The sequence below is a fragment of the Dendropsophus ebraccatus genome, chromosome 13, assembly GCF_027789765.1.
Source record: "Dendropsophus ebraccatus isolate aDenEbr1 chromosome 13, aDenEbr1.pat, whole genome shotgun sequence".
NCBI classification, from domain to species: domain Eukaryota; kingdom Metazoa; phylum Chordata; class Amphibia; order Anura; family Hylidae; genus Dendropsophus; species Dendropsophus ebraccatus.
The window spans coordinates 73,293,420-73,318,314 of NC_091466.1; the positions used below are offsets into that span (position 1 = coordinate 73,293,420).

Consider the following 24,895-nt stretch of genomic DNA (forward strand, 5'->3'; position numbering starts at 1 on the left):
TTCTTAGATGTTTATGGTATCTTTGTTAAGGGTGGGTTCACACATGATGACTCGCAGCGGAAATCTCAATGCGAGTTTTGCAGCGAGACCCGCTACGTGGTAAGGTCCTGGCAGGTCCCTGTGCATACATACTCGCAGTAGTCTGTATGTAATTCAGCCGCCCCCTTAACCTTTAAATCGGCTCCCGCTGTGTGTCCAGACTTCCTGCTCTTCCGCCCAGCCAATCAGTGGCTGCGGCTGGGCGGCAGAGCAGGAAGTCGGGACCCCATGCAGCAAGGAGACGGGTAATGTTTACACACAGCGGGAGCCAATTAAGGGGTTAAGGGGCGGCTGAATTACATACAGACCGCTGCGAGTATGTATGCACAGGGACCTGCCAGGACCTTACCTCGTAGTGGATCTCGTGCGAGTTGTCATGTGTAAAAGTACCCTAAAGGGGAACTATCAGCAGGTTAGACAACTCTAATATGCTGATAGCCCCCAATTGCGCACGGGGTGCAGAGGAGGACGGTATGTCTCTTAACTGCCTCCTTGGTGCACTGTTCACCAGTGTATTCCTTGGTTTGGATTTTTAAAGCACTAACGGTATGTTTACACAGGCAGATTATCTGAAAGATTATTAAAGCTGGAAAGAGGAGAAATCTCAGTCTTTCCTTTATGACCTGTTCTCTGTTTATAGTATGGTCCTGGCTTTGGCTTAAAAAAAATCTGTCTGTGTAAACAGACCACAAGACCCGCCTGCATTTCACAGTTCCAGGCACTAGATGGAGCTGCTGGCACCATGTGTGGCCACTTTCACATATGGTGAATAATGCACGAGGCACAAACCAAGGCACCATTTGTTCATCTATAGCCGTGCAAGGTTGCAGATAATCCAGGAAACGTTGCACAGTTATTGGTGAAGTAATAGAGGTGGAAAAACAGCATAGATTTTGGGTGGCAGTCTTCTTTAAAATGATTAAGATGTGAACACAGAAGACACTTAAAGGGGTTATCCAGTGCTACAAAAACATGGCCACTTTCTTTCAGAGACAACACGACTCTTGTCTCCAGTTCAGGTGCAATTTGCAATTAAGCTCCGTTCACTTCAATGGAACTGAGCAGCAAAACCCCGCCCAAGCTGGAGACAAGAGTGTGGCTGTCTGTGGAAGAAAGTGGCCATGTTTTTGTAGCGCTGGATAACCCCTTTAAGGAGCATTCACATGTTCTGTGCACAGTCTGTAAATACGGACGATGTGCTGCGGAACTGAGTGTGCATGGAACACGTGAATACCCCCTTACCAATTACTAAGAAGGCAACAATTGTTTCCAAGCAGTTTTCAACATTAAGAGGCTTATGCAGACTGCAACAGAAACATAATGCAAGGCATATCCATTGTTAGTATTTGCTGGTTATGTATTAGCAATATAGCGATAGCATCACCCTGAACATTTATGGTAAGAAGATTTACTTGTAGAACAAAACCAACTCCTATTTTTTTTCCTCAATATTCTACCAAAAGGCATGTTAGTAGCTTATGTGATTATGTTCCGGAATCACTAATTTGGATATGTAGACAGAGAGGCAGGGCTGCCGATCATTTATACATGTCACTTAACAAAGGAGACGCAAAATGTTCTGTTATAAACAGCCGCCTATATCCAGTTTCCCTAACTCAGTGGATATGAATATTAGATCTGTGAAGCACAAACACAGTGATTTTCATGAGTGATATCCAGTTGTTGTCACTTCACTGAGGTTGTCTTCACTCATCATCCAGGCATGACAATGTACTCCTAGTCCTGGGGCAGAGTGTCTTCTCGTAATTCATTCACACACAGATGACAGCTCCAGCTTCCTATAGAAAAAAAGAAGAATACATCAATCACAGCAACGTTTGTGCTGAGACTGAGTTCAGTTTGAGCTAAAATGTCACTAGGAACATCAGCGGTATAAGGAGACTCTGCCCTGTACTCTCCTCAAATTTCTAATATAAAATATAATTTTATATGTATAGCCTAGATTTTTAAGTTCTTGATTACTAAAAGTGCATTAAAGAGACACTGTCATGAAAAATACATTTTGTCATGTCCAAAGGTATTGATCAGCAGTGAGACCCTCTGCGATCAGGTGATATAACCGGGGAGAGAGCGTGGGGGCAGTGTTATCACCAGCCATTTGCTATTTCCAACAGTTTACCCCCATTACAGTCTATGAGGCTAAACTGGTGGAATTAGCAAGTGGCCTGGGGAGTGGATTGCACGGCCGCCGTGCTCTCTCCCTGGCTATATCTCCCGATCACAGCGGGTCTTAGGGTCCTATTCCACGGGCCGAGGAGGGCCCGATCAACAATGTAAACAAGCGGCGATCTGCTAGATCGCCGCTCGTTTACTGGGCCTATTCCACGGCCCAATGATTGTTGGGCGAGGGCCGCAGAGATATCGTTACCGATGTCCTTGCAGCATCATACATTACCTGTCCAGGCTTCTCCGCGCTGTCTTCATCCCAGGGTCCCGCACGCTCTATCTTCAGAATGGCCGGTCAGCTGACAGGCCACATTCAGCCAATCACAGGCCCCGGCGGTTCCGGCCTGTGACAGCGCCGAGAAGAAGCCTGGACAGGTAATGTATGCTGCTGCTTGTCAAATTGTCGGTCGCCTGCTGCGCACCGCTATTCAACTGTAGCGATGCGCGGTGGGGGAACAATGATTTTAGGTCTGGCCCTAAATGAACGATCAGCTGATGACACGATCATTGGCTGATCGTTCTCTCTATTTCTCCGAACTATAATCGGCCAAATGGGGCCGATCTGGCCGATTATCGTTACTGTGGAATAGGGCCCTTATGCCCCTATTTCACCGGTCGTTAAGAGCGCTCTCAGCGCTCGTTTGCTCCTCGTTCCCCACTCGCTGCCGCCGCTATTCAGCGCGTGCGGGAGGGGCTGCGGGGGGGGGGGGGGGGGGCTGCTCGGAGGATCGCTGATAGTCTGGGCAGCCCATATGATACAGCAGCATCTGCTGCCGATGCTCCTATTCAACGGAGCGACGGCAGAAGATCGTTGCTGTATCAGTCGCTTGTTTTTCAACATGTTGAAAAACAAGTGACTGCAATGATCAGCCGACATGAACGATGTCAGCTGATCGTTGCACTCTATTCCACTGGACGATTATCGTTCGTAACGGACGATATCGGCCGAATACGAACGACATTCATTCCGTGGAATAGGGCCTTTAGCCTGATGATTTGTCAAAACATATTTTTAATGACCGTGACTGTTTGTTACTAAAAGATGAAAACCACAAGGGTAAACCCTGTGACATACAAATAGAGAGCGCATGTGCATTTTTATGCTGCCATAGTGACTTTTCTTTAGGAAAACAGAACAATGGTACCTTCTGGTGGTTCATCCATTGGAGGGCTTAGGCAATACATGTGATATCCACGATCGCAGTCATCGCAGAAAAGAAGCTGTTCCTTTATAAAATAGACATGCACAGAATATCAATAGAAGATGAGCACAAATACTAGTAATTTTTTTTAAAGTGATGTTAGTTTTATATTAAATTAATTATTCAGTCTCTGCTTAGTTCTAGCCAGTGCAGTTATGGTTGGGATTCACAGCAGTCAAACACTGCACTTTCCTACAGGGTGCCATTGCTTCATTGCTACTAACACAGCATAAGTGTAATGTCTGTTCTAATGCTAACATGTGCACCACTGCTTGAGCAGCCCTGCAGTTCCTGACAGTGACGCATTTTTTTTTTTTTTCTGAATACCCCTTTAATGTAGGTAGAGGCAGAGAACTAAGTTTTACAAATGCTAGGATAACCCCTTTAGATATTTTGTCCCCAAAAAACCTTTAAATGCTACTCACATCATTCTCTGATGTCCCACAGATGATGCAGGACTTGCACTCTATGCACTGCCACTGGTAGGTTTTAACGGCCTCTGTCATATTTACAGTGAACTGCAGACAGGTTGGGTGACCTGCAAAACAAGAAAACAACAACAATTTTAGTTTTTCAAATGCAGGTGTGTTAGAAAGTGACACTGTACAAACCTTACTGCAATAGGGTGTAACTAAACAGGGTAACAGCAAGCAGTAACCCTTTTGCTGCCAGTGACGTACAGCTCCACTCACACTCATAGGCACAGCCGATGTCGCTAAGCTCTTTAAAATAAATAGACACCGCAATGTTATGTAAAGAATTGTATAAACAATCAGGGTTTTTTTTTGTGCATTTGCTATATGAATACACTCCCCATCCTTTGCACTTAATATATCTTTTACAATAGTTTTTGTTAGCTTACAGTGTCCATTTTATTTACAAGAGCCCTGAGGGTAACCATATCACAACCATGGTATGCTTTCATACCGCCACCAAAAATCTCAAATTTAATTTTCTAAAACACCAGGGAAGAAGCTGCGCACAGGGCAAACTTGGGTTGAAACGTTTGGGTGCTGGCATGCACTTCCAATCCACACAGTAAAGCACCCAGAAGACACCTATCGGTAGAAGGGGGTAAGGCCAAATGTCCATCTGTAAGAGAAATCAAGATATGTAAGAATAAGAACTTTATAAAACGTAATGGTTGGAGCCAGACGGCAAATATGCCTAGAAATGTGTTGCTTGTACCTTAAGTTTTGTGTTGCTGGCTATGGAATTTCTTGTGGGCTATTAGAAAGAAAAACAAAAGACCTTATGGGTTACTTTAATCAGCGCCCCCATACTACAGTATCTTGGCCATTGTATGTAATGTGCTTTCCAAATCATCTTACACTCAGTTCTGTTGATTTTCATTTGTTCTTTGTTGCTTTTCCTAGACCCCAAAGATAATAGCCGATTTATATTCATCTAAGACGCCAAGTTCGGGTCATTAAACTCACAGTCAAAGATGCAAAAATGTCAACGTAATACATTTGTATCCAGCTGGCCCTCAAGGAAATCTGTTATTCACAGGGTTCAAGTATCAAAGAGTCTGTGCTGAGCTGCAAATTGCATAAATCCTTCCATGCACATCAGTCAAGACAGAAAAGGGTGGAGGAGGGAGGAGGCATGTATGCTGCGGCTCAGCACCACCTCTGTCACTTTTACTCTAAGCATGATCTAGAGCTGAAAGAATAACATGAAAGTGTTTTACATCAGTGTTCCTGTACTCAGAAGTCACTACTCAAGTTAAAGGGGTTGTCCAGTGAAAACAGTTCACAAACAGTGCTCTCTGCTGACATCTCTGGTCGAGTCAGGAACTGTCCAGAGCAGCAACAAATCCCCATAGGAACCTCTCCTGCTCAGGACAGTTCCTGACTCGGCTAGAGATGTAAGCAGAGAGCACTGTGTCTCTCTGTGTTTAGAAGTAAATTACAAATCTATAAAAGTTTCTGACACCAGTTGATTTGAAAGAGAACATTTTTTGCTGGACAACCCCTTTAACTTAAAGGAACCCCAGTGCAATTCTGCCAGCATGGCACTGCATATGAGGTATTGCAGTCAAAAGAGAGGGAAACCTCAAAAACATGGCTGCTTTCTTCCACAAATAGCACCTTTTTTTGTCCTCAGTTTGGGTATGTTCCATTAAAGTGAATGGAGCTTAATTACAATACCACACACAACCTGAGGACAAAGGGGGGTTCTGTTATTGGAAAAAAAAGTAGCTATGTTTTTCTAATCCTGGAGAATTCCTTTAAGGTAAATGTGAACAGAACTGTACAAATCAACTAAATTATGTATCTTTGCTGGATTCCTGGACTGGAGATCTGCCTTAGGTTATATTTACACAATGTACAAACAACGGCCATTCCACATTTAACGTGTGCTGTTTAACCCCTTAAGGACTGGGCTAATTTTATTTTTTTCCTCCTTGTGTATATAAGGCCATAGCAGTTGCATTTGCCTTATTTTTTGCGTAACTAATTGTACTTTGCAATGACAGGCTGAATTTTTGCATAAAATATGCTGCAAAACCAGAAAAAAATTATATGCGCAGTGAAATTGAAAAAACAAAAAAAAAAAAAACGCAATTCTTTTTCTTTCGTTTTTACGCCGTGTCCTATGGAAAAACTGACATGTTATATGTTCCTCAAGTCGTTAAGATTACAGTGATATGTAACATATATAACTTTTATATTAATTGATGGCTCGTAAAAAAAAATAAAACCTTTTACAGAAAATAAACGTTCCTTAAAATCGCTGTATTCCCATGCTTATAACTCTTTTATCCTAACTCTATGGGGCTGTGTGAGGTGTCATTTTTTGCGCCATGATCTGTACTTTGATCACTTTTTATTCCAATTTTTCTGGATTTGATGTGACCAAAATTGCGCAATTTTGTACTTCAGAATTTTTTTGCGCTTACGACGTTTACCGTGAGGGATCATGAATTAAATAAATTAATATTCCGGGCGATTACGCATGTGGCGATAGCAAACATGTTTTTTATTTTTTTTATTTATAAAATGGGAAAAGGGGGGTGATTCAGACTTTTATTAGGGGAGGGGATTATTTATTAATAAAAACACTTTATTCTTTTTTCACTCACAGTAATTAGAAGCCCTCAGGGGGACTTCTATATGCACAGCACTGATCTCCCATCGAGATCAATGCTGTGTATATAACAGAGCACCGATCCATCAGATTGGTGCTCTATTATAATGGTCTGCTGCAGATCATCTGAATGGATTGCCGAGTCGGGATCAGAGTCACTCCGACGCTGAGCCCCGGCAGGCTCATTACAACGGATCTCCCCTCCGCGATCGGATCGCGATGGGAGATCCCCACTCGACACCAGGGAGAGGGGCCACCACCATTATACAAATGCAGCTGTCAGCTTTGACAGCTGCATTTGAATAGTTAATTAGCCGGCCGCGACGGCTTGTACCCGCGATCCCTGGCTGCACATAGCAACCGGGGACCGTGGGCTGCAAAGAGGGCTCACGCCGGGAGCCCTCTCTGATCCCCCTTAACGGCCGCAGCATGACTGGTATACCCGTCATGCGTCGTTAAGGGGTTAACGCTACCTACTGCTGGAATTAATTATCAGTAATTACGGCCGTAGGTAGCGTTAAACAACAGCTTTCACAACGGAACGGACGTTATTTGTACAGTGTGTGAACGTAGCCTTATTCAATAATATGTAGCACATCTTGTTGGCACCTCTTCTCATGCTGAGTACTGTAGTGTATGTGTGTAAGGACGTGTATGTGTATAAGGACATATGGATGTGAATTCACATGCATCTATCCACCTGCGCCAGACTGATCATCTACGTGTGGCCAAAACCATACCCATATGTTTTGTGTTATTATCCAAAGTTAGCAGGTTAACAGATGGTAGGGTACAGCCAGGCGATGGAAATGGTGCTGATTTTTTGTATGCCCTTTTCTCAGTGGATTTGGCGAAAAATATACTAATATTTTAAACTTAGTAAAAGTAATTTTTCAATGCTGCCCAGATCTGCGTCAAAATCTTCACCACCATCTCTGTAATTTTTTCTGAAGCATATGCTTGACATTTCAGACCTCCCATCCACTTTGCTATTCTGCTGCTGATAAAGATTAAAGGGGTATTCCGGAGAAAAAATATTTGGGGAAATTTAGCAAGACCATCCGTACCTGTATACACTGCCAGTTTTACTAAGAGACGCACGCCTTTTGGGAAATATGGCGGGTCTGTGCCTGTCGCATGGCAGGTGCAGAAATTTACACCTGCTCCAGAGCAGGTGTAGGTGTTTGCCATGATTTACACATACTAGTCATGCAGGAAGTAGTGTATTCTCTCTAGTCTGTCCATGTCAGGAACTGCCTAGAGCAGGAGAGGTTTTCTATGGATATTGGCTGCTGATCTGGACAGTTCCTGACATGGACAGAGGTGGCAGCAGAGAGCACTGTGCTAGACTGGAAAGAATACACCACTTCCTGCAGCACATAAAGCAGTTGATAAGTACTGGAAGACTGGAGATTTTTTTTTAAATAGAAAGATTTACAGATTTTTAAATTTAAAAATTCTGACACCAATTGATTTTTTTTCCTCTCTCCTGAGTACCCCTTTAAGCAGTTGTGATTGTTTTGCACCGAGTTTGGAACTCAACCTAGTATCAATTATTAATCATTAAAAAATGTAATACAGTAAATACAGACTATGGGAATTACAAACCATTTAAACCTCAGCAAAAGAACACTCTTTATGACACAATGTTATTTCCAAACTAAAGAGATTTAATTCATTTTGCTTGTGAGCATATTAAATACAACTGTAATTACATAGTTACTTTGGCTAGAGACTGGTCCAATGCATTGAAGCCATCTCACAATGATGCATCTCTCTTTACACTACACAGTAATTCAGTATAGAAAAAAAGCACAAGAAGAAGCAATGGGATGAACACACAGCGACTAGCATTATAACCCAAGATTTAGCTAAAGACACATATACAACTTCTGGGTAATGCCATGTGACCGTCTAGTCTGGTGATGCAGTTAGTGAAAACTCTTTACTACTGGAGTAAAACATCTGTAAATACGGTAATATATTAGTGCTGACAATGTACAGAGGAAACGTATATGTCTAGCGGTATCATAGCCACAGAAACCTACTTCAGACTATTCTTGTAAATACAGAAAACAGACAGGCTAGCCATTCTATATAAAAGACGAATGTAGAAAGTGAAAAGCAAAGTTTTGTCACACCCAAAGCTACAGACCTAACACGTCAGACTACTGTGTCTGCAACCGTTAGTGCCTCAGCAGCTCATATGTATTCTGTTCTACAATGCATCCATGTAATGCTGTGTTCACATTAGTTTCTCTGCTATATTTGAACTAGGCAAGCTCCATACATCTATACCAAAGGCATTCTAAGAGCCTAAGGCTGCATTCACACGTTCAGTGTTCCGCGCGGAACACGGACGTGGAAGGCCTGTAACGGACTTCTCCCCCCCCCCCCCCCCACCCGGGCAGCATCTGTGATAAGATGCTGGGAGCGGGGGAACTGTACAGATATGCTCAGCGCAGTTTCCCCCGCTCCCAGCATCTTATCAAAGATGCTGCCCAGGGCGGGAGGAGAAGTCCGTTACAGGCATTCAACGTTCATGGTCTGTGCGGAACACGGAACGTGTGAATGCAGCCTTACTCTCCCAATGAATACCAAAAGGGCGTCCATTGGGCATTCATCACCCTGGTATAAGTTATACCACCCCCTTTCTATTTACGTTAAATGGCTTAAATTCCAAACTACATTATAGCAAATCCTTGGCTGCGAGATAATTTGGTTCTGTAAACAACACGGATCTTGAAAACATTGCAGGTTAGTAGCAGAACTGCTTATGTATAAAACTGGCCTGTGTTGCCTATAGCCCCCTAAGAGATTCCATTTTTCCAGAGCTGACTGTTTATGTTGCGAACTTTGACCCCTTAGTAAAACTCAATTTATATAATGCACCCAGACGATGCTAGCTAATCTGTCGCCATGTTATAGAGCAGGAAGAGCTGAGCAAAATATATATATAATCTCTTTATGGGAAAAGATTCAGTATAACTTGTAGCATGTTAATTGAAATCCCTGCTCATTCTGTGATAAGGAGTCCAGTGGGCGGTCTCAATGGTCTCGACTCATTTTAGCCTGGAAACATCAGAGATTTCAATCAATAAATTACAAGTTAGACTGAATCTTTTCCCATAAAGGTATATATTACTCCGCTCAGTTCCTTCTACTCTATAACATAATGCCAATAGCTTAGTTAGCATTTCCATGGTCACCCGTTCCCTTTAATAATTTTCCCTCTAATATAAATGATGGCATATTGCTAGGATAAAACACATATCCCTAAAGCTAACTAGCCCCCAAGTTAAAAGCAAAGAAAATTTATCACTTGCAACTTTTTTTAAGCTTGGTATTTTGCCTTTATAGCAATAGTTTCAGTAATATTGTACCAAATTGTCTTGTGGTGTATGACTAATTTTTGCAGGGTTTTTTTATTTATTTTTTTGGCCTGTGGTTTGCTTCCTGTTGAGCGGCGTTAAGCAGTAAGTTGCATCTTTTTATAAAGCTGCATATAATAAATGTGTCTAAAAAGTCACTATACATTTACAGTGTACCTGTCATGACAGCCTGTTGCCCGATCAGTGGGAGTTCCATTGCATATTGGTATCCATGGAGACCCGAACTTTTGGATGAACAGAGGAGCTCACCGCTGATCCGGCAATGGGCCGTCATTTTAAACACATAGAGGAGTTGCTATAGTAACAAATGAAGGTCGTTTGTTTTTAGCAAAATTGGTCTTGTACAAAAGTGTGTGACTTTTACTCCATAAAACTGACATACAAGCCTTGGTAAATTCCCACCGACACCACCACACCCCCAGTATAATGCCACCATCAACCCAGTGCTTCTCAGGGGCCTGTGTTGCAGGTCTTTAGAAGAGTGTTTGGCCTGTGTTTTTATGGTAGAGGTAAGCCACAGCCAGATAGCTCTGGCAGTGGCTTATCTCTCAGAGAATAAAAGGGTCAGGCAATGTAATTTCATCATGTCCATTGCCCATCTGTCCATGGGGTATCAGCAGGCTCCCATGCAGCAGGTTTGGCCAACATCAGTATAAAGTGGATGGGGACCTAGAGTTAAATTAGCACTGTCATTTAGAAAAACTTTGAGCCAAAAGAAGCGAGTAGTAGCACATTTCACTACCTGACTTGCATTGATCTTGATCCCATTTCTCTGGATGGCCTATTGGGCTTGACAAACGGGTGCGATACTATGCATTTATCTTTTTCTGTGGGGGTCTCAGCAGTGAGATTCCGACTGATCAAACATCTCACATGTCAAAAGTTTTTTGTTTTTTTTTTTAACTTCACAGGTATAATTTAAGGTATAGCCTAGCATTATGTAAGTAGAGCTTAAAGGGATATTTCTGTCTCAGTTCTTTGCTCTCCAACTCCCTCTTGCCTACGATAGGTGGCCAAGAAACTGAAAACAGCCAAGCTGCCCGTTTTTACACAGTTCATTTTAAAAGGGGAAACTGTCAGCAGGCTAGAATCATCTAACCTGGGGTGCTGAAGATGAAGGTAAGTTTCTTCCATGATTTTAGCAGTTTATCTGCTATGCTAATGAGATGTTTTGGTGCACTGGGGGACTGATGGGGCTTACCTTCATCCTCAGCCTCCCATGCACAATAGGGATAAATCAGCAGTGTAGATGCTTATAACCTGCTGATTATTTCCCTTTAGTAGGTGTTGTATAAACAGCACTAGGAGCCATAGCCCCAGAGTCATGTAAATGGCACACTTTGCAGGTCTGTGTGGTTTGGACAATTACTATTAGTCAAAGGGAATGATGTAAGTTGTGTAAAACAGCTTGGCTCTTTTCAGCTTCTAGAGCAGATGGGGCTGTGGAGTTCAAGTATAAATATTGATTACTTTAATATGCTTTAAAGCAATGTTCACACAATGTTTTTTAGCTGAAAATACGGCTATATTTTGACAATTACGGTCCTAAACAAAAAGCATGATTGTTATTTACAGTCATAATTATTAAATAATGACCCTATTTTCACCTTAAGGCTGGGTTCACACTATGTATATTTCAGTCAGTATTGTGGTCCTCATATTGCAACCAAAACCAGGAGTGGATTGAAAACACAGAAAGGCTCTGTTCACACAATGTTGAAATTGAGTGGATGGCCGTCATTTAATGGCAAATATTTGCTGTTATTTTAAAACAACGGCTGTTGCATTAAAATAATGGCCGTTATTTACTGTTATATGGCGGCCATCCACTCAATTTCACCATTGTGTGAACAGATCCTTTCTGTGTTTTTAATCCACTCCTGGTTTTGGTTGCAATATGAGGACCACAATACTGACTGAAATATACGTAGTGTGAACCCAGCCTAAGGGTGCATTCACACGTACAGGAACTGCAGCAGATTTGATGGCGCAGATTTGAAGTTGCAGATTCAAATCTGCTGCAGATCCTGTACATGGGAACACACCCTAAAAACATAGTCCCGTCCCCAGTGCACCTGACTACCTCATTAGCATATGAGTACACAAAAATGGTGCAGAGGATGAAGGTCAGAAACTTAACTTCATTTTAAGTGCCCGTGCGCTAGATGGATATATCAGCAGGCTAGATGCTTCTAAACTGCTGATAGTTTAAAGGGAAACTAATGTAACAGATGTGTTTCATGAAGACCTCACCCTTTTGAATAGGAGCCAGTCAGTGTTTCTAACCTATGACATTCTGTGGATGATTGATAAGAAGGAGCTTGTTGCACAGGTCAAGTATTGGACAGTGAACACAATGCTAGGTTGCTGTTTTTGACTTGTTATGAGTCATGTCAAAAGTTTTCATCGGTTGCGGTCTTAGCGCTGGGAACACCACTTTAGATATAGCCTGTAGAGGCGTCACTCACCGACTCGCTGCTCAATCTGACGCACTCCGCTGTAAGTCTATGGTGTCAGACTACTGCAACTCGTTGGATTTAGGGGTGAGCCTGGAAGTAAAGCATACAGATAGACACTTCTGGCTATATCTAGAGATTGGTGGTGGACTCAACACTAAGAACCTGACTGATCAACATCTTTGACTCGTCTGTGTGACAAACAAAATAAAGGAAGTCCAACTGCATCCAAAGTAGTGCAAATAATCCTCAAAGCTGTACTGCATTCTCAGCTGTGTCTTGACCCTTACAGGTCTTTATCAAGCCAGTTAGGGTCAAAATGTTGCTCACATATCCTTGGGAATCCAATAAAGCATTGATGATTTTTGCAGTACTTTGGATGCTCTTGGACTTCCTTCATTTGGTATTGTTGGCGTGCCAGTGTGCCTCCACCATTTTACTTTTGGACTTTGTTCCACTGGTCGAGTATCACGGTGGAACTAGGTTGCAAAACCACGTCGAAACTGAGGACAAGAGTGCTACTGTTTCTGAAAGAGTGCTGCAGATACAGTATAGCCAGGGAGAAATAGCGAGGCAGCATGACCATCTATGACGCTGCCTTGTCAGAATTCGTGATGACATGTCAAAATTTATATTTCAGGACAGTGACACTTAAGTGCCTGTTTGCAAAAAGTTTTGACCTGACAAAAGTTATCAGTTGGGGTACGGGTGTTCAGAACCAAGCCTATCTCCAGATTGATTGTTTAGCCTATAGATCCCATCTCCTGCAGCAAGATAAAGACTGCAGTGATCAGGGGAGTGAAGCTCTCAGCCATGTGCTTCTCCTGGTGCTTTTTTTTTTTTTTAGATTACTAGGGGTCTAAACACCCACACCCTGACCGATCAAAACCTTGGATGTCTCTTTGGCTAAAGTTTTTGTAAATGACACAGATACTAATGGGGAGATTTATCAAACTGGTGTAAAGTAGAATTGGCTCAGTTGTCCCTAGCAACCTATCAGATTCCACCATTTGTTTTCCTAGCAATATTCTTGCAGATATTGCCATACATTTAATGGCTATGCTGGATTGCCTGATCAATGTGCTCCATTATAATCTACTGGGGTTCTTAGTGCTGCTTTCAGAGGCTAATTTGAAAATAAATAGTTTTTTTTTCTACACTTTGAGTTTCAAAATGTTAACTTAAAATGTGCCTTTTCTATTAAAACTTTCAAAATCAACAGTAGATATGAAATAAAGCAAGTTTGCAATTCACATTAATTATTTTTTTGTTATTGTGCTTTATAACAAAGTTATACTTACTTGTATCCAGGTTCAGTCTTCTGAAGCTTTTTAGCCTTCAGCTAGTTAAAAAAAAGATACTAAACACCTGAAGTCCCGGCCAGTACAGAGAGTCACAGCTCAATGTTTGCAATCATTCAAATGACTGTCTTCTCTGAAAGCGCAGATGACTGGGACTTTTTGTGTTTTTAGTATCTTTTTTTTCAGCCACCACAGAACTAAAAAGACTAAGGAGACAGAACCTGGATACAAGTAAGTATAGATTTAAAGCATGATTTTTTAAAAAAATTTATTTTGAAAACTTTAACAACAGTGACACTTTAAAAGGGTTATCCAGCACTACAAAACATGGCGTTTCCCCCTACTGTTATCTCCAGTTTAGGTGCAGTTTGTAAATAAGCTCCATTTACTTCAATGGAACTGAGTTTCAAAACCCCGCCCAAACTGGAGACAACAGTAGGGGGAAAGTGGCCATGTTTTTGTAGCGCTGGATAACCCCTTTAAGGATAAGGACTATGATACTGTTAATAGAAGTGTGACTGTGGTGATCTATGGCAAGCAGTGCAGGAATGTTACTGGGTGGGCAGTGTGACAGTGTTATGACAAATACACCATTGTTTATCTCAACATTATAGAAATCATCTAATAAAAACATCACTTTTGTATTTAAAGGAGAAGTCCGGCGAAAGTATTGTATTACCCCCCAAAAGTTATACAAATTACCCATATACACTTATTAAGGAAAATGCTTATAGTGCTTTTTTCCCTGCTCTTACTACTGCATCAAGGCTTCACTTCCTGGATAACATGGTGATGTCACTTCCTGAATAGCATGGTGATGTCACGACCCGACTCCCAGAGCTGTGCGGGCTGTGGCTGCTGGAGAGGATGATGGCAGAGGGATGCTCAGTGTCCCTCCAGTACCCTGTGTCTCTCAGTGTCCCCCTGCCATCATCCTCTCCAGCAGCCACAGCCCGCACAGCTCTGGGAGTCGGATCGTGACATCACCATGCTATCCAGGAAGTGACATCACTATGTTTATCCAGGAAGTGACATCACCATGTTATCCAGGAAGTGACATCACCATGTTATCCAGGAAGTGAAGCCATGATGCAGTAGTAAGTGCAGGGAAAAAAGCATTACAATACTTAAACAAATTTTTTCCCCAGACTTCACCTTAAATGCTCAATACTTAGAGGGTATAAGCGAGACACAGGGCCCTAAGCTGCCTGCTGTGTAGTGATGGCACACATCCTGTTCAGTTCAGTAAGAGCATTACACCACACCACCAGTACACAGCAGACGACACATGGCTTCCGGCACAGATTGCTACATTTGGGTTACGGTACAGTGGCTCCCCAAAACAAACTGCCCAACATCAATTTAAAAAAAAAGTCATTTTTTGTTTTTTTGTTTTAATACATAAAATCTTGATGCTGTGGTTGTTTGTCTAACTGACATTGAATAGTGCATAGGTAGATAAAAAGCACATATTAAATCCACCTTTAAGCATAAAAACGTTCAGGGGAAAACCTGCAGGCACATTTATAAAATTAGTGATGCTATGGAGTGCGAAATGTATATGTCATCTCGCCATTATGTGTGGTTTTTTTTTAGGTGTCTTGGTGTGGTAATAAATGTTGCAGACCTGCATTTTGTTTAACTACATTCCCAAGATTCTGAGCTGTTAGGGGGCCTTTACATAGTCTGCAGTTTAGGTCGGTGCATGGACGATGAGCTATGGAACAGAATTTGGAACTCCTCGCATCGAGCACAAAACTATTTAAATCTTCATGTTACTGTACTGTGCCAGTACAATAGCACGAAGATTTGTTTTTCAGAGCTCCTCGTATCATCATGAATGATAATGATTCGGAAGTTCCGTAACACATCGTCTTTTATTGTGGAACGTGTGAATGACCCCTAAGGCTGGATTCACACACACACACACACACACACACACACACATTTTCTTGGACCAAACACCAGATGAAATGACTTTTTTTTTTTTTTTTTTTTCTTCTACATTTTTCTTAGATTCACATTAGGCTTTGGCTTAACAAACTGCACATGTGAAGGATTTACATGTGCTGTTTTTTTTTTATTTTAATTTTGTTTGATAGGTTATGATGCATTTATTTCTGCCAGATTAAAGTGACATTGTTATGTACAAACATTTATAAAACATGTATATTGACAAAAATCTGCAAAAAGAAACCTTTTAGGACAACATGCAGCGTTAATTCAACAGTATGTCCATAAACCCAACAGTGTGTGATAGTAAGGCCAGGGCTTCACTTGCATTTATTTAGAGAAGCAGGAATGGATCCTATTGACAAGAGCTGCAGTGCTTGAACCCAAACCAAGGGCACCTTTAACTGGCACAATACTGACATTTCAATTTAATGTGCGGAAAACAAAAAGTTTCTAAACTTTGCCCAACTTTGAGCTTTACTCTGGCATAGATTTCTATCAGGGAAAGTAGCACCCCACTGCTAAAAAGTAAACACAAAAAAATAATTGTGGGAAAAAGTTCAGCTTTACCAGTATCGCCTGTACCAGTATTGATTCAGCAGCAGAATAACAAGTCACAGTAATTTAAGGTACAGCTTATATCCATTTTATCGCTACCGTCCAGTGATTGACAGCCTGTTAAAAAATTTCAGCAGTGGCGACATACAAACCAGCATGATGCAAATAGCAATTTCTTATCTGCTTATAGACACCAATAATTCCACTACAAAATAAAAAATAAAAAAAATTAAAAACCTATATATAAAAAGGCCTAGAGCATAAAACTGCTTTACATGTGTACAGGACAGCAAATGTTAATGAAAAAAAAAAAGTTAATCACCAGCACCTGTTTGCATTCATTTCAGTGCAATTCTCCTTGTCCACATAAAATGTATGAAAACAAAAATACTGAGTAACCTCAGAGTCCTGGGATAGCTTTTTTTTTTTTTTTTTTTAAATATTGAAATAAATAAGGAGCAATTTTGTCTTTTTTTAAATGTACATGAAACTAGCTGGGTGTCAAACACAGCATCTAGGCTAAAAAAATATATATAAAATGAAAACCCCAAACATCTTCAGCAGAAGCCAGTATTTTTTTCCCTCATATTGCACAAGCAAGGGGTTGGGCTCCAAGTGCAGAGTATTGTTAAATGAAGTCAATGTTATCATCAAAATCCACTCAGATTGCTTTCTTGTAGGAAGTAGATGATCATCATAGGGCATGGTGACCTGTGTGAAATAGAAAGCAAAAAATATATTAATTAAAATATTTCACAATAATTTAGATTACTTGTACATATTTAATAAAACCTACCAAGTCTCTCTTTATAGGATTATACTAGAATACCCCTTTAAAGAGGATGTACCACCAGGTACATCCTCTTTAACCCAAACCCACTGATCGAACGGCGCCGGCATGGGGAAGCCGGTGCCGCGGTCCGTTTTTCGGACCGAGGCCCTGTTCCCGTGCACGGCGCCGTTCTATGCACCGGAACCGGCCGGTGCTCAAGCACTGGAGGCGGGCCGGGACGCCCCCAGTGGGAGGGAATTCCCTCCCCTGTATGACGCGGCTCTATTCATTCTAAGGGAGCCGTGTCATACAGGGGAGGGAATAACCTCCCACTAGGGGCGGCCCGGGCCGCCTCCAGTGCTTGAGCACCGGCTGGTTACGGTGCATAGAATGGCGCCGTGCACGGGGCCTCGGTCCGAAAAAAGGACCACAGCATCGGCTTCCCCGTGCCGGCGCCGTTCGATCAGTGGGTTTAGGTTAAAGAGGATGTACCTGGTGGTACATCCTCTTTAACTACTGCTCCATTGAAAATCTCTCAAAGAATATCCACACTGCGCAACCCCTATAATAGTGATTGGGGGGGCCTAGGGTGACTATATTTAACCAAGGATAGGTGTGGGAATACCTCTATGTGCCATAAATGAACAGGATGTATACTACAACAGGGATGTCAAACTCAGCCCCTTCAGCTGCTGCAAAACTACAATTCCCATCATGCCTGGACAGCCAAAGCTTTAGCTTATCTCTCATGTCCAGGCATGATGGGAATTTTAGTTTTAAAACAGCTGGAGGGCCTGAGTTTGACACGTCTGTAATACAACATAAAAATATACAAAAGTGAGTGCTGTGCCTGTGATTGTATGAATGGAGTATAAAATTTTGAAGTGTCACTGTCAATTAAAAAAATTTTTTTTTGACTTATAGAGAAATTTCAGAAATTTTGATCAGTCCAGGTCCGAGTGTTCCGACCTGTACCGACCACGAGGACAAACAAGGAGAAGACCGAGCTAGGCGCAGTCCTCTCCCAGCACTGTGCAACATGAACAGTCAGGCTCCTAATGTAAGTCTATGGAGCCCAACTGTTTCACTAACACCAAGCAGGGAGCGGACCGTGCGCAGTGCGGTTCTTTCCCCACTTGTTCACACAATCGGTACAGATCTGAACATCGATCAAAACATTTGACACGCCTCTATTACATGAAGAAAGAGGATTTCTACAGCATCAGTTTTGAGCAATTTGAATTTAATCACATGTCAGGGTACAGGGGTGCAACGTTGCATCATGCTTGACAAAGACTCAATCCTGGGTCAAAACATTGGACCCCTGTCATGTGATTAAATTCACGTTTGCTCAAAACGGATGCTGTAGGAATCCTCTTTCTTCAAGTCTGTGGTGCCGCTTACAAGCATAGTAGGCCTTTCAGCGTGCATCCTACCTTACCATTGAATAGCCATTCAGAAACCTTTTCCACAAAGGTCCTGTTGGACTCTTCTCTTTATTGGAATATGTCTATTACATGCCAAATGTTATTTCAAATGACAGTGACACTTTAAACTCTTGCTGTCACTATATGTATTGCTATCTTTTTTTTTTTTTTTTTTTTTAATAATGAGGTTTTTTTTTTTACCTCCTGCTTTTGCTGGTGTAACATGTCTACTTTCAGAAAATATATGGGGGTATAATATATATTTATTTTTCTGTTACATTTTTGCTTATTATAAAAATGCAAAAATTGTCTGGCGGCTGCTGTAGCTATTCTTACTAAGCCCAAATGTTCTGCATAGCTCTTCCAGGGTCAGGGTTAGCATGTGAATTTCACTGCTTAACCAATCTGTGTATGCATTGGTGTCCCACCTCAACCGCTGAGTGGGCAATTCCACATGCTGACCCTGATCACGGAAGTGCTGAGCAACAGGCAGGGGGCCAAGGAAGAGGACCTGTAGCCAACAGCCCTATATTTGAGATTATTATATTTGAAGGTGATTTATACAATTTCTTGATACGCCACAGATATGTGGGTTTATAATTTGTCTGACAATTCAGTTAATACTAAGAACTTTATTTTAATAATGGGAGCGATGGCTGTGATTATATAGTCAGGGGGTGTGAGTGTTTACATTGAGGGGCATGTCTGGCCAATATGTATTTTTATAAAACCAACTGAATTGTCAAAGAAACTACAAACCTACCAATTTCAGGAACAGAAGGGCGCATCAAGAAACTGTAAAAGGGTGTGTTATCAGGACACACTAAACTATTGACGGTAACATCTAATTTTGTAGGGCTTGAAAGGTCCACTGTAAAGCCCCTATTATATGTGACAATATTGAGGAGCAAAAGTTGTTAGCGCTTAATTGTTCCTCTTTCCCCACTCACTGCCTGCGCTATTACATGCGTCGGCAGCGAGCGGGAAGTGAATGCCAGGGGATAGGTGGTTTCAGACATTCTTTTTCTCTAGACAAGGCCTTTAAATTAAAATTTTAAACTCATGCAGACTACCATTAAAGAACCCCTTTAGGCTATGTTAACACTTCAGTATATTTTCAAACAAACCTAGGAACGGAGCTCACAAGGCAAAATTATAATTTTTCAAAGAATCTGTGAGGAATGAAAGGTGGAATCTGATTGGTTGCTAGGGGCAACTAAGACAATTCTACTTTACACCACTTTGATAAATCTCCCCCTCAGCCCACTTCTGGCTGTGATGCATAGGTTACATGATTTTTTTTTTAGCAGGCAGTTCCTGTGGGGTCAAGGTGTCCCGGAGACCAGGTAAATGTGTTTTTTTTTAATAATTATTTTTGTGCTTTTAAGTTCTCCTAAGCTAGTTTAATTTTTTTGTTATGGTTGACAACCCCTGTATGATACAAACAAGACAAATCTTTTAATAATCTCTGGTACAGTTTATTTTTAACTTCAAATTTCTGTCAATATTTAGCAAAGGTTCTAAGCCATAATATGCCTTACTCATATAAATCTACGAATAATAAACCGTACTGTACTCTCCTTTGTAGAATTTGGTGCCCGTGATTGGGGATTCCTTAGTCCCACCAAGTACAGAAAAGCAGGGAACACGGCACTCAGGTTTAGATGCAAGTGAAACAAAGTTTTATTCCAACTTCATGCCAGAGCTACAGAGGCTTGTGAAAGTTTGGGGGATCCAACCGAAACATTGCCAAGTAGCATCACTAAAGTTGCACGTTTTCTGCTTATTATTTGTCTGGCTGGATTATGTCTGAAGGATCATTGAAATATAACTTTGTTTCACTTACTCATATAGTACTCCAAGCCTATCTTGAGATATGTAAATGTGACATGTTGAAAGCCTAGTCATTTCAGGATATTAGTAGAGATAAGCGCGACTTGATCGGCATGTGAATATCTATACCTGAAGTTGAAGCCCTAGGGAATCCAGCAAAACAAGAATATGGCCTATGGCTGCATCCATGTTTTCCTGGACGCCCTAAGGCTACATCCAACTTCAGCCACTGGTATTCAAACACAGAACAATCAGACTAGAGATGAGGATGAGTTGTTCACAAAATTTTACCTTCTACCTAAGGCTTCTTTGACAGCAGTTTTTCTAACTCCATTGATAATTAAAGGACAACTCCAGCCAAAAGTACTTTCAATATGTAATTACTTATGGAAAGTTAAACAAATTCCTAATGTACATTAATTATGGGAAATGCACTTATACTGCTATTTCCCTTAATTTAGTAGATCAGGGAGTCTTCAAATTCTCTCAAAAACCGTGACGTCACAAATCAGGTGTAATTCCTAGAGAGTGTCCAGCAGGGGGTGCAGTATATGTAGAAGTCTATGGCACTGTATTGAATTCTATGGAAGAGTATGTAGTGTAAAAACTACCCTTTATTGATGGACTATGTTTATGGAATAATTTGGGGAGCACTTGCTCCCCTAATGGACGGCACCGAGCAGGGAGGGAGAGAGGTGCCGGTGCATCTAACTACCTCCCTCCCTGCTTGGTGCATTGGGACAGATAGACACTACTACTCTTCCCATCATCTGCTCACAATATGAGCAGATGATGGGGAAGTAGTACAAGGGAGATCCCCATCACCAAGCTCCCCGCTCAGCTAACATCAACCCCACCCCTACAGCAGCCGCCGCTAACCTCCCCCATCGTAACAGATCAGGTCCCCATCACCAACCCCACAGCCGCACGTCTAACTCGCTTCCCTGCCGTCCCGGACCACCAGCTCACTGCAGCCCCCACGTCCTGCCGGCGCGGTCCTGGATGATAAGAGCTGCTGGGGGTGACATGCAGGACGAGGGGTCGGCAGTGAGCTGGCAGTCCGGGATGGCAGGGGAGTGAACGGACGTGTGGGAGGCTGGGGGGGTTGGTAATGGGGACCAGATCTGTTACTATGGGGGAAGTTACCGGGGGTGGAGTGGGTGAGTGAGGGTAATGTCGGCTGAGGGGGGGGGGGCTGGCTTGGTGATGGGATCTTCCCTGGAACTACTTCCCCATCATCTGCTCATAGTATGAGCAGATGATGGGAGGAGTAGTAGCGTGTATCTGTCCCAATTCACCAAGCAGGGGAGGGAGGGGGGAGGTAGATGCACCGGCACCTCTTTCCCTCCCTGCTTGGTGCCCTCCATTTGGGGAGCAAGTGTCCTTGCTCCCCAAATTGTTCCATAAACATAGTCCATCCATAAACATAGTCCATCAATAAACATAGTCCATCAATAAAGGGTAGTTTTTACATTACATCTTCCATAGAGTTCAATACAGTGCCATAGACTTCATATACTGCACCCCCTGCTGGACACTCCATAGGAATTACACCTGATTTCGTGACGTCACAGTTTTTGAGAGAATTTACAGACTCCATGATCTAATAAATTAAGAGAAATAGCAGTATATGTGCATTTCCCATAATGTACATTAGGAATTTGTCTAACTTTCCTTTAGTAATATATTAAAAAATACTTTTGGCCGAACTTCTCCTTTAATGGGTTTTGCAAAATGTATAAACAAATATTTGTTAAATAAAATTCCCCAACAGCCACAATGGTCGCAGTTACAAATGACATTACAAATCAAAGGTGTTAATTTTCTTTTATTTTGACACTGGAAAGACATGAGACATTTTACAATGTAAGTATGCTATTGTCAAATACAGGAGACTGCTTATTATCTTAAAGGGGTATTCCCATCTTTAAAGTTATGTAGACAAGAGATAATAGGCTGATCAGTTGGTGTTTGATCACTGGAACGTTCACAAATTCCCTGAAAGGGACAAAATTGTCCCCAGAATGAATGGCGTGCATCAGAAGTGCATTGTCAGTGTTCCATTCGTGTTCTGTGGAGCCATTGAATATTTCCAAGTGCTGAACTCATAATAATATTCCGTGGCCCCATAGAAAATTAAAGGAGCACTGGCTGTGCGCCCATCATTCCAGGGACAAATCTGCCTCTATTCTCTGAACTAGTGGAGTTCCAGTGCTCAGACCTAAATGATATATAACCTCTACCCCCTTCAGATGAGATTACAGTTTCAAAGAAACAAAAACCTTTAGGTTAAACTAAACGTCTTCTGCTAAGGTGAAAATTTGTATTTTCTGCACTCTAGTTCCCATCAATACCAATTGAACTGGAGCGTGTGGCATTTGATTACTGTAGAAGTTGGATGCAGTCCTGAGGCTGCTTGGAAAACACTGATACAGCCAAAGGCTGTATCCATGTTTTCCTGGAGTCCCTGGGGCTGTATCCAGCTTCTGCAGTGACCGGTAATCACATGCCGCATGCTCAGGTTCTCTCATCCACAACCATCCAGAAACATGATGTATCAGTAGCATACTTCTCCTCCATATAAGTGAGGAATAGTTTTCCACTTCAGCTGTTTTTAAGTATTTGGGCACTGATGTGGCAGAGACAAAATGGAAACAGAATAATCAATAAGAAAACTGAATTTATTTCCTTCAATATTTTTGCACTGACTGGTTATTTTCTAATCACATACTCTAGTGGTGTCAAACTGCGGCCCTCCAGCTGATGCACAACTACAATTCCCATCATGCCTTGACAACCAAAGCTTTGAAAACATATAAAAAGGCTGCAGGGTTATCACACACACAAAGCAATGGCGTAACAATAATACTAAAGATGTACCATTCCTCTTTTTTGTGTCAAACATATGTACGACATATATTTCTGTGGCTAGCAGACTATAGTTCCCTTCATGACACGCTGGCATCTACTCCATGCTGTCATCCTCCACCTGAACTGCTCAGGAGCAAAATTACACTATTGTGCAGTTTGCACTGCGCTCCTTCACTGTTGAAAATCTCACTTAGTTCCTGCAGAGAACTTATAACGTCACCTTTCAGGCCAGTAAGCGATGAGCCATTATGTGGGGAAGTACTAAAAAGCCTTAATTGCAAAATATATTGTATTCTTACTTTGTTTCATTTACTTTAGAATAGATTCAGGTTTTGTATTCCGTAACCCATTTTATTGTCTTTAGGGTGCCTTTTTACACACCGGATCCGCAGCAAAATCTGCTGCGGATCCAGTGTCAGTGCATCCCTATGAGAATACATACTCGCAAGGGGATTGACATCTTGCTGTGAGTATGTAAGTTAACCCCCCGGCGGCTAGAGCATACATCACCTTCTCCTCGCTCTGGCTTGCTTCGGGGGTTCTCAGCAGGGCATCACGCTCAGCAAATCAGTGGATGCGGAGGGGCAGTGCACTAATTGGCTGAGCGGGACAAGCAGACGCCGGGAACCCCCGAAGCAAGCCGGAGCGGCAAGGAGGTAATGTATGCTCCGGCCAGCAGGGGGTTAACTTACATACTCGCAGCAGGATATCAATCCTGCTGCGAGTATGTATTCTCATAGGGATGCACTGACACTGGATCCGCACCTGATTTTGGATTAAGGGGTACTCCAAAAACCTCTGTCCATGTCAGGAACTGTCCAGAGCAGGAGATGTTTTCTATGGTGATTTGCTACTTTTCTGGACAGTTCATGACACGGACAGAGGTGGCAGCAGAGAGCACTGTATCAGACTGGTAAGAATACACCACTTCCTGCAGGACATACAGCAGCTGATATGTACTTGAAGACTTGGGCTTTCTAAATAGAAGTAAATCACACATCTGCATAACTTTCTGATAACAGTTGATTTTAAAGAGGAAAAAAAAAATCTCCAGAGAAACCCCTTTATGACCGTGTGCGTATATTTACGCCCTGCGGCCGCCTCGTGGAGTTCAGAGCGGGCTGCGGTCCCGGGTGCCGCATGTAGCCCGGGACCGCGGCTATTGTCAAAGTTGACAGCTGCATCAGAATCCTTTATGCAGCCTCATCCCTGGTGTCTAGTGGGGTCGTTGTCCCGGAGGAGCGATTCACACATCCGGCTCGGGCCGGGGTCTGCGCCGTAATGATGCTGATCCCGGCTCAGCACTCGATTGCTTCCGGCTGCAGCAGCCGGAAGCAATCCAGTGCCTATCTCATTGATCTATGCTGTATATCTATGCAGCATAGATCTCAATGAGAGATCAGTGTACTTATACTAGAAGACCCCCAGGGGGGAATAACCCTGACCCCCAGGGGGAAATAACCCTGACCCCCAGGGGGAATAACCCTGACCCCCAGGGGGAAATAACCCTGACCCCCAGGGGGAAATAACCCTGACCCCCAGGGGGAAATAACCCTGACCCCCAGGGGGAAATAACTCTGACCCCCAGGGGGAATAACCCTAACCCCAGGGGGGAATAACCCTAACCCCAGGGGCCTTCTAGTTTAAGTGTAAAAGAAAAAAAAAAAAAAAAAAGTGTCATTATTAATAAAAAGCCCCCTCCCCTAATAAAAGTTTGAATCACCCCCCCTTTTCCCATGTGATATATGAATAAAAATAAATCAATAAATAAACATATTTGGTATCACCCCGTGCGTAATCGCCCGAACTAT

The 24,895-nt window shown here is 42.3% G+C and overlaps 1 protein-coding gene across 7 annotated transcripts in view; it reads right to left on the minus strand.

Annotated features, from left to right (window-relative positions):
* Positions 1-1,162: 1,162 nt before the first annotated feature.
* The window catches only part of DPF3 (double PHD fingers 3), a 182,157-nt gene continuing 158,424 nt past the window's right edge, over positions 1,163-24,895 (minus strand). For 5 of the 7 annotated variants that reach the window (XM_069950997.1, XM_069951002.1, XM_069951003.1 and 2 more), the window contains 3 exons: positions 3,854-3,966; positions 3,372-3,453; positions 1,163-1,838 (listed from right to left, as the gene is read on the minus strand). In XM_069950997.1, the coding sequence (XP_069807098.1) occupies positions 1,777-1,838; positions 3,372-3,453; positions 3,854-3,966 (257 nt within the window). In that variant the 3' untranslated portion in view covers positions 1,163-1,776. Of the gene's footprint in view, positions 1,839-3,371; positions 3,454-3,853; positions 3,967-14,785; positions 16,893-24,895 lie in introns of those variants that run through there. The other 2 variants (XM_069951005.1, XM_069951004.1) reach the window with 1 other exon arrangement.